The 19,191-nt window shown below is 42.3% G+C and overlaps 1 protein-coding gene across 1 annotated transcript in view; it reads left to right on the top strand.

The window, feature by feature from the left end:
- GRIN2B (glutamate ionotropic receptor NMDA type subunit 2B) overlaps positions 1 to 19,191 on the top strand; it is a gene marked incomplete at both ends in the record, with an annotated part of 310,803 nt that overhangs the window by 182,540 nt on the left and 109,072 nt on the right. Inside the window, one exon of the mRNA XM_080705698.1 lies at positions 17,335 to 17,449. Coding sequence (XP_080561824.1) covers positions 17,335 to 17,449 — 115 coding nt within the window. The remainder of the gene's footprint in view (positions 1 to 17,334; positions 17,450 to 19,191) is intronic.

The following is a 19,191-nucleotide window of genomic DNA, read 5'->3' as shown; positions in this document are numbered from 1 at the left end:
CTAGTGGGCACCTAGACCACTAATCCAGGAACTGTGTACCTCTCCTGACAGTACCCAATGTTTTCATCCCTGTTTCCGCCCGCCCTTTTCTTTTCTTTCCTTTTTTTTTTTTTTTTTGGTGGTACTGGGGGCGGAACCCAGGGGCTTTCTACCTCCGGGCTATACTCCCAGACCTATTTTATATTTTATTTGGAAACAGGGTGTCACTAAGTTGCTGAGAGCCTCACTAAGTAGCTGAGGCTGGCTTCGAACCTGCACGATCCTCCTGTTTCAGCCTTCCAAGTGCGGGGATTACAAGTGTGCGCCACCATGCCCGGCTCCCCCGCTCCACCCCTTTCTAAACCACCTGGAAAAAGAAAATGAGTTGTATTTCTACTGTGCAAGTTGCTAGTGAAAAAAAGTTGGGAAAGCAAGCTCTTGGTTACAGGGAAATTCTTTACCTCACTCATAATTTTTCTCCTTTGGCTTCAATGGGGAGCTCCTTAAGCCTCGTTCCTACTCGCGCCCTGAGACCTTCCTGGAGGAGATCTGGATTTGGCGCCAACAAAACTTTAGATTCATTCTCACTCAAACTGGAGCTTTGGGTGTGGTTAGAAAAAGAAACGGGAAGGGGAGCTGACTGCTCAGTGCTAATCCATCTCTTGCAGGTGACTTCTGTCCATCACCAAGCTCTTATCTCCTCTTTCCACCAACACCTACTTACTTGCATCTTGACTTATTTTGGCAGCTCTTCGAACGTGGAATGTGGTTGCCATGGAAACACCTCCAGCCCGCTGAGCGCTGTTTCTTCTTCTTCCATCTCTTCATCTCTCTCCAGTGTGTGCTTGTTCTCTCGAATTTTTCTCTCTCCAACACCCACCCGAACCTGCTTTTTGTAATTGAAGGCATCAAACACTGCATTTCTTCAAGTTATTTGGCTACCTTTCCCCCAATTGCATTGACTATGTCTTTAACTTCAAAAAATGAGAGTGACCTGGTAGTGACTGGGAGCAAAGAGAAGGGAATTGGTCCAGAGGCTACCTTCCTCTTGGTTATGCTAGGATGCCCAAGAATTGGAGGGAATTCAGGCAAGTGTTAATGAAATGAACTTCCCTCTGCTTTTACACAAATTACATCTTTACTGAAACGCAGAGGGACAATAACAATGCCTTTCTGATTTCCTCCTGAACTGGTTCTTCATAGCCTGGCACAATCTACAAAGTAGAGAGCCTGTACTCTCCTGCTCTTAATTTCCCACCCATAAATGACTCACTTCGTGCATCATTGACACACACCCATAGGCATCTCTGTAGATATGAACATCCTTGGTTATCAAGAGGAGGTCGAGCCAAGCATGGTGGCACATTACATGTCTGTAATCCCAGTACTTGGAAGGCTGAGACAGGAGGATCCAGGTTGGAAACCAGTCTCAACAACTTTGCCAGGCTCTCAGCAACTTAACTAGATCCTGGTTCAAAATAAAAAATAAGGGCTGAGGTATAGCTCAGAAGTAGAACACCCCTAGGTTCAATTTTCAGCACCACGGGGATGGGGGATAGTTTGGCCAAATGTAAGCTTTGTAGTGTGAATACTGATTATTCACCAGGCCCAGCTGTGTGAGTATAGAGGGTCACAAAGTTAGGAAGGGTAAAGGAGGGATTTGGTAGTTATGCCCACTTAACTATATGAAGACTGAGAGAAAAGTTATATACTTTCTCCACTGAAGATATTTTTATTTTTATTTTCTCAGAAACTGAAAAACTCCAGAAAAGAAATAAACTTCTCCTTTGTTTTCCTAGTTTCTTTTAAAAATACATTTCATTTCATTGTTCTAAGTGAAATACTTTGTATTTCTTTCTCTTCTGAAGTGGATTTACCCTGGTAAAGAATATCCAGGTATTATATTTTACATATTTCAGGTTTTCTTAATATTTTGATTTTCTAAATTAAAAAAAAATATTGCCAACAACCCCGTTATCAAAAAGTTTTATTTCAGTTGGACATGGTGGTACATGCCTATAAGCACAGTATTTGGGAGGCGGAGACAGGAGGATCCCAGGTCCAAGGCCAGCCAGCAACTTAGGGGATCTCTCAGCAACTTAAGATCCTGCTTCCAAATAAAAACTGAAATAGGGCTGAGGGTGTAGCTCAGAAATAGAATAGCCCTGGGTTCAATCCCTAGTACCACATGCACACAAAATGTCTTCTTTCTTTCTTTTTTCTTATAGAAGAAAATATTCCAGAAACAAACAAAAAAAATCAACCTTTTATTTTTCCATTGGCCATTGATTCTTTCATTCCTAAGTAAGCTTTCTAAGGCTACACATGTGGAGAAGATAGGGACTTGGGTCAGGTACATGCTTCTCATAGGCAGAACTACACTCTTATGGATCACGGAATGAGAGAAACGTTAAAAGGAAGAGAAGTTAAAAAAAGCGGGGGGCCTGTGTAAGAACTAAGTGGGTCCTTCTTTTGATCTTATTATTTTTGGAAGGAAAGATTGTAGATATGTGCTCTTTAGAACTTATTTTTTAGAAGAGTCACTTTTCCCCACAGCAAATCAATACTCGACACTTGTGCGTGCGTGTGTGCGTGTGACACACGGGCGTGCGGGGTGGAGGTGGGAAGTGAGAGAGGACGGGAGCCTTTCCAGACGAGTCTTCTAGAAGTTCAAAACAAATCAATAGGTATTTATAGAATCCTTACCAGAAGCAAGGCCCTAATTTAGAGTCTGCCAAGAATGATAGGACGGGATTGGATTCTTACTTTTAAACAGCGAGTTTTTTAGCATGGAAGGCAGGACTTCGACACAGAAAAAGTTAAGTAATGAAAGGAACAGAACAGATCAGGAAGAACACCAAGGGAATGCTAGAGTGTGGACCGGAGGCCGGAGAGGACAGGAAGAACAAAGAGAGACAAGGGTCGATGCCAGGAAAGCGGGGCGAGAGGGCGCGGCGCACTGCGACCCGTGTGCTGTGCCAAAGCAATGTTTGATCACACTCCCCTGAGAGGAAATGGAAGACAGTCAGGAAAGCGTGATGCTGAGGTCCAGAGAAGAAGCCACCGGGCTTCAGCAAAGGTTCACTTAAAGAAGAGAGAATTCCAGATGTGTGTATGGGCCAGGACACGGAAGGCCATGCCTGGTGGCAGATTTTCACCGTAGCTGCTGGAGAGACACTGGGGATTTTTGAGCAGTTATTGACACAATACTGAAAAAAAATGTTTACTCCTTAGGTTCAGGGGGAATGGTCCTGTGGGCAGGGGAGGGTGATGTCAGGCCAAGGGCCCAGATGTGGGCTTTTGCAGGTATGGGGTATGGACTGATAATGGCCTGGGAGAATGGGCATTGTAGGAGTAAGAAGAAAGTATTCTGTAAAGATAGGAAATGTTTGTGGGCTGACTGGACGCGAGAAATTAAGGAATGATATCAAGACTAAAGGCGTAGGCTAATGACTGTGTACAGGTGCCTACGATGTACGGACACCTTCGTGATTGCTTAGTATGTATTACATTACGTCGTCAGGTAAGAGGAATCAGAAAGTCAGCAATCTTGAGGGGAAAGATAAAGCAATTCTCAGGCACTAAGGATGTGCAGTGGGGAAGTGTAGACAGAACCGGTTGGAAAGGGATAAAAATGGGGCCCAAGAAACAGTCGGGACTAGAGATAAAGAGCCGGGACTCCGCCCCCTAGGAGAAGAACAGGTGATACGGAAGTGCCTGCCATCTGTGTGGAAGCCGATTTTCTAAAAATAAGAAAGTAAATAAATAACAAGGGAAAGGATGAACAAAAACAGCCAGCAGGAAGAAGAGGGGGGGCAACTGCAGATAAAGGAAGAAAATGCATTTAGAGCAGTATGATGGACCACGGGAAGAAAGCATTTCTAACAAAGGGGGTGCTGAGAGAGAGAGAGAGAGAGAGAGAGAGAGAGAGAGAGAGAGAGAGAGAGAGAGAGGTAGGTAGGTCATGATCATCCAGGTCTTAAGTGTGGTTCTGCCTCCCTTATTGAGGGTAATTGAGAGTTGATTGTCGCTGCAAGGAAACTCTATAATATTGTAGTTTTAAGTTCAGAGAGAACTTGGACACTCTGTACCAAACCAAGTTAAACTTTTTCCAATCTTTACGGAGCCAAATAAATATTCCAGCTCTCGCTGTCAGCCTCTAACGAGAACTCCAGGCCTATAGCCCTCGACTTCATCACTGGCTTCCTCCCAGAGCGTGAGCTGAGGATGAATCCCTTGATAAGTCCGGTCAAGCTCACTGCTTTGTGATGTATCTTCTATTTTCTTCTAAGGCAAATTAATTCCATTTCTTTCCTTTTTTTGGGTTAGTGCTTGTGAAATATGACAGAGTAACAGCCCCTGGAGAATAGGGTTTCTCTTATTATTCTACCAACATATCTCCCAACCAGCTATGTGCCTCCAGTCTTTCTCAGGGCTACAGAGAGCCTGTGTGTTGTTTTCCCATCCTTGTAGAATTCCTTTTTGGTGCTGCATGAGGGACAGTTAAAAGTGGCAGACCAACTACCAGTTGGTAGTGTAAATAATGATCAGGAAACCAGGCTTTGGAGACATTCTGGTCTGGGTTTGGATTTTAGTTCCTCCTTGTTAGGAGTTTGTGGCTTCTTTGTGTCTGTCTCTCTCGACTATCACTCTTGACAATGTTATTCTTAGTGTGAGGCTGTGGAAGGGATGCAGGTGTGAGAATAACTCGGAAGTAGATGGGTACAACTCCCGGTGCCAACAACCTAGGGGTTTCATTATGGTATGGCTATTACACAATCACATATAATATAGGCTATTATTTTATAGCATTGCTGCGAGAATTTAAACTAATGCAAGGCATCTAGAACAGAGCTTGGCATGCGTTCAGTAAGTGATAGCATTGTTGGATTTTCTTTCTGTTCAGCAGCCAGAGCAGAAATAGGACTTCCAAGCAATTTCACTTCTATGTTAGAAAGCTATGAGATTCATTTGCCTTGAGGAAACAAAGCTCTGGAACTGTGTGTTGAGAAGGGAAAAACAATGCCAATCAGCGTATTATGTACAGAATGGTGAAGTGCGGTTGACTTTGTAACCGAATTGATTGCTTCTGGAAATGCAGCTTCTAAGAGCAGCTGGCCTATCCTCCCTTCCACTCATGGGGTACAGATGAAATTGTGACAGACAGACAGACAGACAGACAGAGAACTCAAAGGTGTACCAGAATGTTGAAGCTGCAAGGTAGGGCCTGCTGCCAAATGACAGAGGAACCTGACTCACCACTGGTCCTGGTAGGTTTGACTTGATATCAAAACTCTCGGGTGAAACAAACCAATCCGAAATATTAAATTAAAGGTCAGGAGAGAGGCGGGGCTGTGGTGGAGATTTCAGCCTTGGAGCGGACACCTCTACGTAATATGGTCGCAAATGAAATGTCAGGGTGAGAAAGCACCTTCTCCAAACTGAGTCTTGGGATGCCTCAAATTAGGGGGATTGAGACAAAATGAACAGAAAGGACAAGAGGGCTGGCCTGAGCTGTCTAAGGAGAACCAAGATATTGTCTCCCTTTAAGCAATAAATACCAAAGGAAAGTAGCCTTGCTAACGATCTGGGCGTGTCAAGGGTTAGAAGTTGTGTCATGTCAAGGGGAAGGATGATAAAGCCGATTATTTTTGTTGACCTTGCTTTGATTATTGATGACTTCCTAAAAAAGAACTTGGAAAATTAATAGAAGCAAAAGCCAAGACCGCAAGGGTTAAGGAGTGATATTTAGTGAGAAAATAGAGCCATCAGGCGTCAATTACTTCTTTAAAAAGTTTCTGGTAGGAAGAGGTAGAGAATGGAGTGACTTTATCTGAGGGGTTGCAAAATCTCTTTGACACTTGCTCTAGCCAGCAAAGAGTTAATGGTATAAATTCACAGTAATTTCAGAAGCATTAAAGAGCATGTTTCCATGGTAACATCAACCTACAGAGGGAGAGAAAAAGCTAGGCTCCCCTGACAAAGAAGAAAGCGCAGGCTCTAGCCCCCACACAGTGCAGCAGGGAGAGATGATTACAGTTTCCTTCAGCCTCCCCATGAAGATGTGGTTGGGGTTCGTGGTGCTGTCCTCTTGAGGATGAGGAAACAGGGACATGGCATTTGGAGTCAAATAAACTCATGCCCTCATTTTGCTTGAAACTCGGATTTGAGGGCCATCCATTTTAACTTACCGGAAAAGATCAATGGGTATCTTCAACTAAGTAAATAAAAAAGTTTGTTCTTCCCCTTACCTCTCCATTCTAATCTTATCTAGAAACAGTGCTGTAAACCACTATGACTTAGAGCAATACTTTAAACCACTATGGCTTAGAGCAATACTTTCAGAAACTCTAGAAACACTAAACGTGGGATTGGCAGCGGCTAACCTCTGATCAGCGTCTTTGCCTTCTGGTCTCCACCTTGGGGTAGTCTCCTTGGTCACATATAATCTGGTTTCTCTATCTTCACATCCACATTATCCCTTTCGCTACCAACGAGTGTGAATTCTCCAAACTCTTAAAACCACAACCTAACTTTTAGGGATGGGTCCTCTCCCTGAGCTGTATCCCAGAAGCCTCTTCCTCCGACTGTCCTACAAAAGTCAAGTTAACAAGCTCCTTACTACTAACTGACCTTCCTGATGATCCACTCTCCCCACCCCATCATATAACCCACATTGCACCTCCTTGATATGCTTGCCTTTCTTCAGATCCTAAACAAAGGAAATGGGTGTGCTTTCTATATGATAAGGCTGTGTCCACGTGGCAGGTGTGGCGCATAACTAGGTGCTTTTATTTTGTTGCAGTGCTGGGGACTTAACCCAGGGCCTCTTATGAATGTCAGGCAAGTGTTCTACCAGTGTGAACCTTCAGTTCTACCAGTGTGAAACCCTATGACTCAGTTTTCCAGTTGTTGAGTGAGTCCACAAACTTCCGCCACTCTCTCTGTCTTGAATCTCTAGCCAAATGTAATTATGAGTGTCCACCTCCTGAAAGGACATAAACACCACTCAGGTATCTGCATTTTCTGGAAGCCTTCCCGTGCCCTTAGAATATCCTCCCGCCTCTGACCCTTTTCTCCAAGCAACGTCATTGTTTCTAGGAATCTCGACTTGAACTCTGCCAACCATTCCTGGAAGTCTAAATTATAACTTCGTTTTCCTGTGAGTGACACTTCTTTATAATCTCTACTCCAAGTCCTGTAACTGAATCCATCACTAATTCATCAAAATTCATTCACCTCCTTTGCTCCCATCAGTAGAGCTGATAGAAGGCATCGGGAAATTAAGTGTATGGCAGCTATGGAGAGGCTAAGGACTATGATACTTCCAATGTGTTGATTTTATTGATAACCCAAGGTGTACCTGAGGGTCTCTTGAATAAGAAAAAAATCAAGGAACGAGAGAGAGAGAGAGAGAGAGAGAGAGAGAGAGAGAGAGAGAGAGAGAGAGATAGGGAAGCCTTCTCATTCTTCTTCTTCTTCTTTTTTTTTTTTTTGGTATCATACCCGTGTATTTTTAGGTCATCAGCCAAGGACATACATGCCCAAGGTTTCTGTCAATGTGTCTGAAATTGAGCAGGAAGGAAAAGGTTTCTGGTCAAAGTTGAATGTCCTAGAGAAATCTTCCAGTTTTTCTCTGGCTAGTTTTGGCATACCCCTGAGAAGTGTTTCCAGCTTATGAACTAAAGTAGATGTCAGAAGAGAAAGCCTTTGCCCTGAACTTATTAGTAGGCATAAAGAAGCGAGAGCAGTGATGTACAGCTCGCCAGCTCGCCTCTGACTTGTCTTGGCATTTTGTCTGGGCAAGTCATACTGCTTAGTTCTGGGAGTGCACATTGGGCTACATTCAATCATTTTTTAAAAAGGAAGTGATTGAATTCATGGATGTCACGAAAATACAAGGCAAAAGGAAAAAGAAATCCACTGAACATCAGTATTATCTAGAATAATTATTTAGTTCCTTCCCAAGGGGAAGTTCTGCCTTTCTGATCACCGTGAGCACTGGATTCTCAGAGTGCCTTAGCGGGTCTCCCCAGACCAGAGGTAACGAGGGTTTGTAGGGAGAAGAACAAGGAGGAATTCCTTTACCATTGCTGAGTTCTGTGCCCAGAACTGAATGAGAAGCAGCTTTTGTGTGCTGCACATTTGATAAATTAGCTCCCGAAGATGGCTTGGCTAGTTCCCTAAGAAGTCCAGCACCTCCGCACAGAAGCGGCGTGCCTTCTCTGAAGGGATTTTAAAGAGAACTGTGTAATGTTCAAAGCAGGCCACTGAGGTCAGACTGGGGTCATTTGGAGAAGTCATTTATTCCAGACTAAAATGATGGAAATATGACCTCATCCTTTGCCTTCCTCAGAAAGTGAACTTTATATTGAATATATTAAAATAGTATGATTAAGTGATGCCCACTGCAGACAAACCTCCCAGGGGCTAACTAATAATGATAGGGAAGAAACAAATGGTCTCAAGCCTTAAGTGTTTGAGATGTTGTAGGAATGAGAGGAAATGTACCGACTGGTGATATCATGAGAAATCAGAGATCAGGGACTTGGGAGACCCAAGACTCTGAACTTAAGTGGTCAAAGTGTGGCAATATCTCCCTGGCCTCCGTGTGCTCCACTCTTGGCAGGAGAGCTGAGACTCTCATGCAAACGTCCCTGTAAATACCAGCATTCTCTGGCACCTAGGAAATAGTAATAACAACAGTAATATCATGTAGCACACGGTGCTCACTCCGAGAGAGAATAGTTCCACATCTTCTCTGTATCGTTGAACCGGGTGATGGTCACTACAGTCTTCCAGGGAGATAGTATTCCTATTCACATTTTTTTTTTGGTGGTACTGGGGTTCCTGGAAGCCCTTCTACCTCCGGGCTACACTCCCAGACCTATTTTTACATTTTTATTTGGAAACAGGGTCTCCTAAGCTGGCGTGCGCGGCTGGCTTCGAACCTGCGTGATCCTCCTGTCTCTGCCTCCCAAGCGCGGGGATTACAAGCGTGCGCCACCACGCCTCGCCACATTTTTTTTTTAATGATGAAGAAAATGAGTCAAAATGAGGTTAAATAACTTAAAAGATCACACAGCTTCAAAACTGGTGGGCCCAGGGTTAGGAACAGGGGTCGAGTCACTATAGTGGCCTTGCTCTAAAACACCCCGCTATACTTCCTGTTGCCATGTGTGTATTTTGGGGACGGGGGTACATTCTGCAGTCTCTCTCTCAGAGATACTCAGAATTCTTACTGACTTGACAACTGGTCAGAAACAACATCTTTCTGGAGGGAAATTAATGTCCTTCACCTTCTTATATCCAAGGAGTGATTGTTGGGTGAGTCCTAGCCACCCTCCTCTATTTTTTTTCCTTTCAGATAAACTAATTCTTGGCATTCTGTTATCAAACAGAATCCAGGTAATAGGTCTCAGAAAATTTGTACTTTTAGACCTGAGTCTGAAAAGAGTTTTTGTTTGCAATAAGTGGTGAATGGGCGCAAATACCACTTAATCCCTCAAATGAAGGCAGTTGCACAAACTAGTGAGAGACAAGAGCACATTTCTCACCACCAGGAGAGGAGGGAGTATAATCCATTCTTCAGCAGTGACTTTCTAAGATACTTTAATATCTCATTAACTTAATGCCGCTAATTTAAAATTTAAATAACTTTAATATGAACTAGCCCAAACTTGAATCTTTTGTGATTTGTGAAGAATAGTTTGCAAAATAAATTAATGATATAAACACCATTTCAGACAAAATGTTTTATTCATTAGAAGACAGACTATTTTTAACCTGCCTCAAGTAATTATAAATTAATATTATGATCTGCCCTTTAGTTTTTCCTGAGGTTCTCTGCTAGGTATTTTTATTTTTGCCTAAATAAGAGAAAAGGACAGCTTATAAAACTGGTATTTCTAATTATTATGTCCAATGCATGGTTTAGTATTTTTGTACATGCCATTATATCTCAAAGGAAACTTTAACAATCTCTTCAAACCCCTCTTCCTCAAAAAGAGGCCATTGTTGACAATATGAAATAATGCACGAACCTTGAGAAGATCCTCCCCCAGCTCAGGCATTGGGGACCCAGTACTGAGCAGGGGGTACTGACTGCGGTACCCTTGCTCTGAAACACCTGGTTAATTGCTCACTGCTGTTGCGTGTGGGACAGGCAGATGTGCATTTCTTTCCTCTCATGTTTTATTTGTACCTTTATTAATGTGATGTGATTATATGTTACACTAATGAAACAGTCTCTTGGATTAATTGAAGAAGAATCCATTCCTAAGCCCAGTAGAATTCACTGGCGATGCATGACCTGCTATACTGAGCACAATATACTGGGGGATTCACTTTGATAATTACAAATTTCTAAACTAGGAAAAGTTCAGAGACATTTCAATTTGGTCTCTCTGAACTGTAACATCAAACATCTAATTTATAAATATTTTCGCCTTTTTACTCAATACTGGGCTCTCTTTTTAATCCTGCAATTGCTCCTACCATTTCTAGAAAAATATACATGTAAGTAATTTCCAACAAGACACTCTACTCCTTTGAGAGGCGTTTTGAAAGGTTTGTGATCTTGCCCTTCAGGTGATAAGAGTTCAATAATGTGATAGCCATAGTGTTTTTCAGATGAATCGAGAGGTGTTCTGCAGCACCATAGCAGTCCTTTTATTATCTGTTTATTATCTCATCATATCATGTTGTATACGTCAAATATTTATGACAAAAATTAAATTTAGAAGAAAAAGGGAAGTATAGATATCAAATGTATGTTGAAGAAGCCTCTCTGTGACTCCCCACATTGGACAAGGGCACATGAAAACCAGCGTATTTAATAGATGAGGGAGTGAAAGTCTTTAGAGGGACAGAGACATGCTGACGGCATCACGTTACAGAGTTAGAGATTTTCAGAGCCGGAAAATGATAAGCAGAGACTCAAGAATTAAAGTTTTCTCCCTCGAACTGCATTGTGCTTTCATTTTACTTTTTAATAGGTAGAGAATTGAAACAAGAGCTTTGAAATGTTTGCTACTACGTCTGAGGCATGGTAATGAGTAGAGAGAGCCCTGGAGAGGAGCGGAGGACATCCAGATTCTGTCATCCGGTCCTGGGAAAGCCACGGCATTCTTCAGACCTTCATCTGCCTTATCTGAAAATTAAAGGGTTCTTTAAGGTGCTATATTTCCCTGGCCACCACATTAATGGACATTAATTTTTTTTAAATCTAGTGCTTTGTAAAAATATGGGGGCCAGAAAAGTACTATAGTGACTGGATGTGGTGGTACATGTCTCTAATCCAAGTACTCAGGAGGCTGAAACAGAAGAATTATAGGTTTGAGGCCAGCCTCAGCAGCTTAGCAAGACTCTCGGCAACTTAGTGAGACTCTGTTTCAAAATAAATAAAATAAAATAAATAAAATAGGACTGAGGATATGCTTAGTCCTAGGTTCAAGCCCCAGTACTAAAAAAATAAAATAAAATAAAATAAAATAAAATAAAATAAAAATAAAATAAAATAAGACAGAGGAGAGAGAAAAGTATTGGTGCCAGGGCTGATTTGCTGGACAGTCTGATGGGCTCCTGTTCAGGTGCCTCCCACACAGGGCTTGCTGCTCAGTCATCATCTTAAGTACCAGCGTGGTGCAGCCAGTGATCTCTGCCTGGCACGGCCAAAGTCAAAGAGGCACAAGGGCTCGTTAACCTCTGCCTGACCCCATTAAGCCCACTGGAGTGTGACTTTGGCCATATAAAACAAATGCATTGGCTTTGAGCCCATCAGGATTCTGAGGTTCTTTCTCAACAAGGAAGCAAGCAGGGGATGAGATAGATTTTATTTTATTCGATCTCTATTATAGATATACAAAGTCCAGGATGTGATAGGTAACATAAGCATGCTAAAATGCAGCCCAGTCACAATGGCTGAGCTATGGAACCAACCTAGGTGTCCACCAATGGATAAATGGATTAAAAAATGTGGTAGGTACACACAGTAGAATTTTACTACGCCATAAAGAAGAACAAAGTGGTGTCGTCTGCAGGAAAATAGATAAAACTACAGAACCTTCTGCTAAGTGAGATCAGCTTGTCTCAGAAAGTCAAAGGTCATGTGTTTTCTCTCGTATGTATGTGGAAACTAGACAGAAAATAAGAAAGGAATGGAACTTCAGACAAACGTGGAGAGAGATTAGGATGACGGGAAGGGATTGGGGAGAGGGATAGGGAGGTAAAAAGAGGAGCACAGATTAAGGAGACCGTGGAAATAATGCTATGTGCATATATGAAGGGATCACTACCAATTTCACTAATATGAGTGGGGAAGCACGGGGCAGTGGATGGGAGCCCGAGGGAAACACACCGAGTGCGGTGTGCACGTGGATGGATCACTTTGAACCTCTCTATAATGCACAATTATAATGCACCAATAAAAAGCATGTAAAATGCATCCAGGAACTTTGAGAAAAAGATTTCATCTCAGCTGGTGCTGTCATGAATGATGCTAAACTGAACATCAGAAGACTTGAGTTCTAATCCCAAATATGAAGGTCACTGGGAAAGTCATTTAGCATCTAGGGCCTGCTTTTGCTTCTCAAAGGGTGTGGAGATTCCTCTCCGGGACTTGGGAGGGAGAGACCTGAAATGAAGACATGGACAATTGTCTCTTGGACAACTGACAACTTTATTCTCTAGAACTAAGTTTTTATATCTTTTTTCCCCTGCACCAAAACCACAACTTCAAAAGAAAGAAAAACATCAAAGTACAATCTCAGACACAATACAGAATGATTGATATAGAACATACGTCATATGCTTGCAGAATACAATCATGGAGGGAAAATTAAAAAACAAGAAGAAACAAAGAGGCCTTGTTAAAGATTATTAAGAGTATGATTGCAGCCAGTTCCCGCTCTCACCGGTGGGTTGGGGGTAAGAAATTCTGGAAAGACCAGAAGTTACCCAGAGTCTCGGAAAGCTTGACCTTTAGCCAAACTGCCTTAACTCTTTCGGAACCTTTCGTTCCTCAGGTTTCTTCCATGTCCTCCATCAAAAGGGTTCTCAACAGATAGCTCCTAGCTTTTCTCCTAGTTCTAGCAAACGGAGATCCGTGTGATATTAGGACTTTAGAAGATAAGCCATCCGGTTTCTTAGGGGTCAAACTCTATCCTAGAGACAAATGAAGCGATTTTAAAAATATACCAAACCTTGGTTTACAGGAATCTTATGGGCAGGACTTCTGAACTTGGCTGCCGCTCGAAGCTAGTTTGTTTGTGTGCTTGAAAGATGGATGACCTGTTTCATGAAAAGTAGTGTGACTAGGAGGCCTCTAGTCCTAACTACAGTTTAATCCTTCACTCAGGATTTCTACATGAAGACATTGAAGTTTTAATTAATATTCAGAATTGACATAGCACAGCAAGAGGAAGGGGTAGTGCAGTGTTTTCAGGTCCTATGGAAAGTTACGTTGATGAATAAGATTAATGTGAGCATGTTTATTCTTTAAATGTGGAATTCAAGCTCCAGTCTTTGGGTGTATTCCATTGATAGGGTGGTCTTATAAAATGTAGTTACCACACTTATGTTCACTGAGGTTCAAAGCTAAGCAAAGTTTTGCCTGTAGATACTCAAATCATGCTATGATACTCTGTTCTGAATGTTCCCTATTATAGAACCCTATGTTTGTATCATATGTGTGTGTGTGTGTGTGTGTATGTGTATATATATATATATATATATATATATTTGTGGTGCTGGGATGGGACACAGGATCATGATACCTCCAAGCTACATCCCCAGCCCTATTTTTTTTATTATTTATTTTGAAACAGGGTCTCACTGAGTTGCAAAGGGCCTCACTAAGTAGCTGAGGCCATCCGCGAACTGAGATCCTCCTGTCTCAGCCTCCCAAATGCTGAGATTACAAGAGTGTGCCACCACGCCCGGATCTTTATCATATGTGTTTTTACAAAATTTTTATCCACTTTTTGTTCACTACAGTAGTCTTGTTTGAGGAGCTGGAGGCTCCACTGTAGGGGAAATAACCGAGGGTCAGGTGACAAGGTCACCCATCTAGATTATTTTTTCACACGTTCCTTGCCAGCAAATGGACTGGTATGTTCTGCTATTCAAAGTGGATCCTTGCTCAAGATGGGTATATATTCTCAGGCTCCCCACTGATAGGTAAATGGTGTCATATCTCAGGGAATTACTCTGAAAATGCTATGTTAATGAATAATCTATATGCTGTTGAAGAATGTAAATTATTAAAAGAGTCTTTGAGTCAGGCACAGTGATGCATGCCTATAATCCCACTACTTGAGCGTCTCAGAAAAGAGGATAGCAGGTGAGAAGCCAGACCCAACAATTTAGCAAGCCCCTCAGCAGCTTAGTGAGACCCTGTTTAGAGTTGGGAGGGCAGAGATTGGAGGTAGATCGCCCCTAGATTCAACCTCCAGTACCAAAAATTTAAAAAGACACTTTGGGAAAGAATATCTTATATATTGTCATAAAGTTTTCCTTTTCCTTTTAGTTTTTTGTTTCTTTTTTACTTTTGACAAGTGTAAGATGTCCAAGAGTGTTTCAGTAGATAAAATGAGCTTGCAGAGCTGGTGAAGGACAAACAGTCCAGAAAGAGAATAATTTCTAAGGAAAATCAGGAGGATATGGCAGGAGAATAGCCAGAGAAACTTGACTGCAGACTGGTCACGTTACCCACGAGCGTGGTTCATTTCCTGAAAGTTCACATTTCTCAACTTACACACCCGAGTCAATGTATCACCTTCAAAGGAATCGCCTTGAGAAGTTATATACTTATTCCATTCATGTAGCTTATTAATTGAATTATTTCTGGAACTCCTCTTTTATAATTGCTTTCTGAAATGAAAAGTTTCTGTTAAATAGTTTTAATGGCACTTTAGATAAAGTCAGAATTATTCAAAACTAGTTCTGGTAAAAAGATGGGTCCTTATGCCAGGTCATTTATTGCACACATTTTCTTCTCTCTTCCCTCTCTTCTTTCTTCTCTCTCTCCCTCCCTTCCCTTTTCCTCTCCTCATTCAAAAAGGGAGATAGAAATAAATTACCTTGTGTGTCTCACAATCTTTGTGTGAACACTCGTAGAGATTATCCTAAATAATCCAGCACTGTCGCGGCAAGAACCTATTTCCCAAGTTAATGGTGCTGGCTGTTTAATTTTACTTTGTTCATTTAAAATTATCTGTCTTTGGAGTTATATCCTTTAGAATGAATTTACAGAGCTTTTGCTTGTATGTAGGAATTGTTTCAAACCAGAGGAGATGTGAATATTTGGCTCCAGCTAGCGATGGTTTTGGTGAACGGTGTTGAGCTGAGAGGGAAGAAGCAGGTTAAGGAATGGACAAGATCTGTGTGGGCGGCTGCCCTGGAGGTGTTCAGAGGGAGGAGGGAGCTGGAGCCAGGGCATGGGACAGCTGTGTAAGGGAAGAGGGGGTGTTAAAGCCAACGTCGTGCCTGAGAATCAGAGTGGTATGGTAACACGGACTGAGGACCTTGCTGGGGACGTTGCTAAAGCTTCCATTCCCAATTAGTAATGTGTGAGCCAACCTCTCTGTGTTTGTCTCCTAAATCATCAAATTAGAAATACAGAATTAAGTCAGTTTAGAGTCTCTTTAAAAGTTAAAATTGGTTTTAGAAGGAATGTATGATAAAGTTCTTCTTGAAATGCTTGAGGGACTCACATGTAGAAGAAGAATTAAATCAGGACTGTAAACTACCCAAAGAGCAAACAAGTACCGACGGGTGGCAAAGGAACAGATTTTACGTTGAAGTAGGGTCAGAGGGATGGTGACCTCGCGGGCAGAGGATGGCACACTGACTTTCCGCATCAATGAAAGTATCCAAGAAGAGCTGAGATGATGAGTTTTATTGGTCAGAGGGGAGAGGCGTCAACTACAAGATGGGGTAGGCTAGATGATTCTAGAAGTCTCTTTGTGTTCAAAAATTCTAGCAATCTACTGTTCTGGGATCCCCTGTGTCCTTGATTTCATTTGTGAAGCCAAACAAGACCAAGGAATGATAGGCTTTCAAATCCCAGGCAGTTCCAGAAGATAGAAGTGATTCATGAGGGTATGGTTCATGCTGCCTAGACATCTTTATAATCACCAAGAGACTATGTATTCTAGCAACCATTTAACCTACTGCTTACCTGCAGAAAAAAAATCAAAGAGACCCTTGGTTTCTCTAAATGAAAAGAGTTAAAAGAGGATCTTCAAGCTGCCTCCTGCACTGCTAGAATAAGATGTCCCTTTTGCTTCTTAGCAGAGCCACATCTCACAAGGACCATCAGGCCCAAAGTTCCAGAAAAGCATCTCATGCGAACCCGGGGCTAATCATTATTGATTCCTTGGGCCATTATAAAAGGACATTAATTACCAGAAGCCCAGTTGCACTAATGCAATTGTAATGAGCACACCTGTGGGAATTCCCAGTGAAGGGACTGCTCACCAGATCAGAGCTGCAGGCAGCGGGCTGGAGTGGGCTGGAGTGCGGGTGTCCTGGAGGAAACCAGTTTCTTGGTATGACCTCAGTTGCCTCTAGCGGGTCTACAAATGTACGTCCATGCCCACAGAGCACTCTGAAATGCCTCCTTCTCCTTCTGCCCTTGGGAATCTGCCATGTATTACAGGTAGTGCAAAAGCCCTGGATTCCAGATGCATCCTGTGGGACCAGACCCCTGCCTCCTGGACTCATCTCACAACTCTTAGAATTGTGGATGGTCAAGACCTTCCTAAGGGCAACAGAATATGCACATCGCTTGGGGTGGAGCTGGAGAGAAACCCTAAGCTCCTACATGCCACCTTTCTTAGCAGAAATTTGTCTCGGTGCAGGTCTACTTTCTTTTTTTGTCTCTACCTCCTCTGCCCCTTTATTCCGCCTTCTTTTATGCATAATAATTGTTAACACTTAATGAGGATTTACTACGCACTAGTCCCCATGGAAAGTGCTTAACCTAGTTATTCCATTTAAGCCTTATGAAAGGAAGGAAGTAGGTTCCTCTATTGTCCCACTTTTTGCAGATAAGTAAATAAATTGAGGTTCAGAGGATAAAGTATAGTTCGTTCAAAGTCACAGCTATAGACCAATCTCAAACCAAGGGCCCTTAGTTTTTAAAATATTATATTTTTATAAGATTCTTCTAGGTAAAACTTGAATAACTCTATTGCATAATCTAATGAGACTTCAAGGAGTTCCAAGTTTTCTGGTGAAATCTGTGTATCTTTTCACTGGTTTGTCTCAACCTATCTTTCTATCTTCCTGGCTGTCTTATTCTCAGGATAACTTCTTCATGTTTGTAATATTCTTTTTATTTTATCTTTACAGGTATCTGATCAATGTCACTTTTGAGGGGAGAAATCTGTCCTTCAGTGAAGATGGCTACCAGATGCACCCGAAACTGGTGATAATTCTTCTGAACAAGGAGAGGAAATGGGAGAGGGTAGGACATGTCTTTGAAAATTCTTCTACTAAGTAGAGGTGTAGGAATGTAAAAGTCTGCAACACATTAAAGGAGAAGAGTACTTTGGTTTTCATCCCTAGACCCAGGGAGCAAGAGATGAGAACTTTGAGAACATAGGAGAAGACAGATTTCAAACTTGCTGCTCTGTTTTCCTGCTACTTTGCTTATTCAAGAGGTTGTTTTCTTTATATATTTTCACTTACTATTTGTAATCTAATAGCGGTCTGAATCACAGCTTTGCTTAATGGAAGGGTTATATATGTTCAGTATAGTTTAATTGGGTGAAGAAACCAAATAAGTGGTACAGTTCAAAAAGGGTGTGCAACCAGTGTCTGGGGAGACCCTCGAAGCTCAACCTATGAGCAAACAGGCTGCAATTTACTGTGATTGAAGAGTTTCTGGGCACAGCGCTGCTCACAGTCTCTCCTGCTGCCTGCTGATCGTGGTGTTTGAAGTACTACTATTAGGATTTAATTTCTGTGGGCGTTATACTGGCTCTGCTACTCACCAACTGGTCTACTTAGGACCTTGGAAAAATCTCTTGATTACTCTGTGGCTCAGTTTCCTCTGTCTAAAGGGAATAATAATAGTAGTGTTTATACTGCAGGTATGAGGATTAAATATGTTGCTATTTATAATGTACTTGGAAACTGCCTGACACCCATAGCTTTAATTTTAATTCCAGATTCCTAGTTAAACACAAATATTCCAGAGAGAAATATCATCATTGACTTCTCTCCAGGTATATTCTGCTGGGCAACTGTCCCTTGAGATACATTGCTAAAAAAAAATGGTTTGCATAAATAACTTTGGAATATGCTTACTCATTGCTTCTTACTCCAAGAGTATCTCAGAACATATTAACACTTGAATGTTCTAAGGTGTTGTACCGTGAGGAAACATCTTGAATTTTATTTATTATGACATTTCCAATTTTTCTTTACCACAAGACCCTTTTGTCCATGATAATTAGGAAACTGGTGGGCCAGCTGGCTGGAAATTGGCTTCAAAATGCTAGCATGGTTTGGATGATAGTAGAAACCAAGTATGTCGGTCAGTTTTCCAGTACTGTGGCAAAATGCCTGACACAGCATTCAAGGAGAAAAGGTTTATTTGGCATATGGTCTCAGAGGTTTCATCCTATGGGTACTTGGTTCTACCACTTTGGGCTTGTGACGAGGCAGTACATAGCAGGAGGCCTGCTCATCTCACTGTGGCCGGGAGGCGGAGCAAGAGAGGAATGGCCTGGATCCCAATATCTGCTTTGAGAGCAGTCCACTAATAACCTAACTTCTCCCATTAGGCCCCACTTCCTAAAGGTTCCATCATGTCCCGAAAGTGCTGTGGGCTGAGACCCACGCCTTGAACACATGGGCCTTTGGGGGCCATATAAGATCTAAACTAGAGCACTAAGCCATACATGTCTAGGGAAGCCAGGACAAGAGGCCAGAGAAAAGCTCCCTCACGATCTCAGTCTTATTACAGAGTCCAGATTAGTGAGTTATGTGAACACTCACCTGTGAGCCAGGCGTGTGTGGCCCGGGGTACCTGAGAGACCCCATCGCTGCCATCAGGCACAGCTGTGAGGCTCATCTCCCTCCAGTAAGTTGTCATTTGTTCAGAAGCGGCAGTTCCCCAGGCTCCTGCTCTCCACCCCAGCCCAGCTGCTCCTCACTGCTGCTATAGAGACAGACGTCATGATTTAGAAGTGTTCTGGTCTC

This window comes from Muscardinus avellanarius (assembly GCF_963383645.1).
Source record: "Muscardinus avellanarius genome assembly, chromosome: 11".
In the NCBI taxonomy this organism is placed as follows: domain Eukaryota; kingdom Metazoa; phylum Chordata; class Mammalia; order Rodentia; family Gliridae; genus Muscardinus; species Muscardinus avellanarius.
Note: the sequence above shows the minus strand (reverse complement) of the source record. Positions and strands in the feature narration are given on the sequence as shown.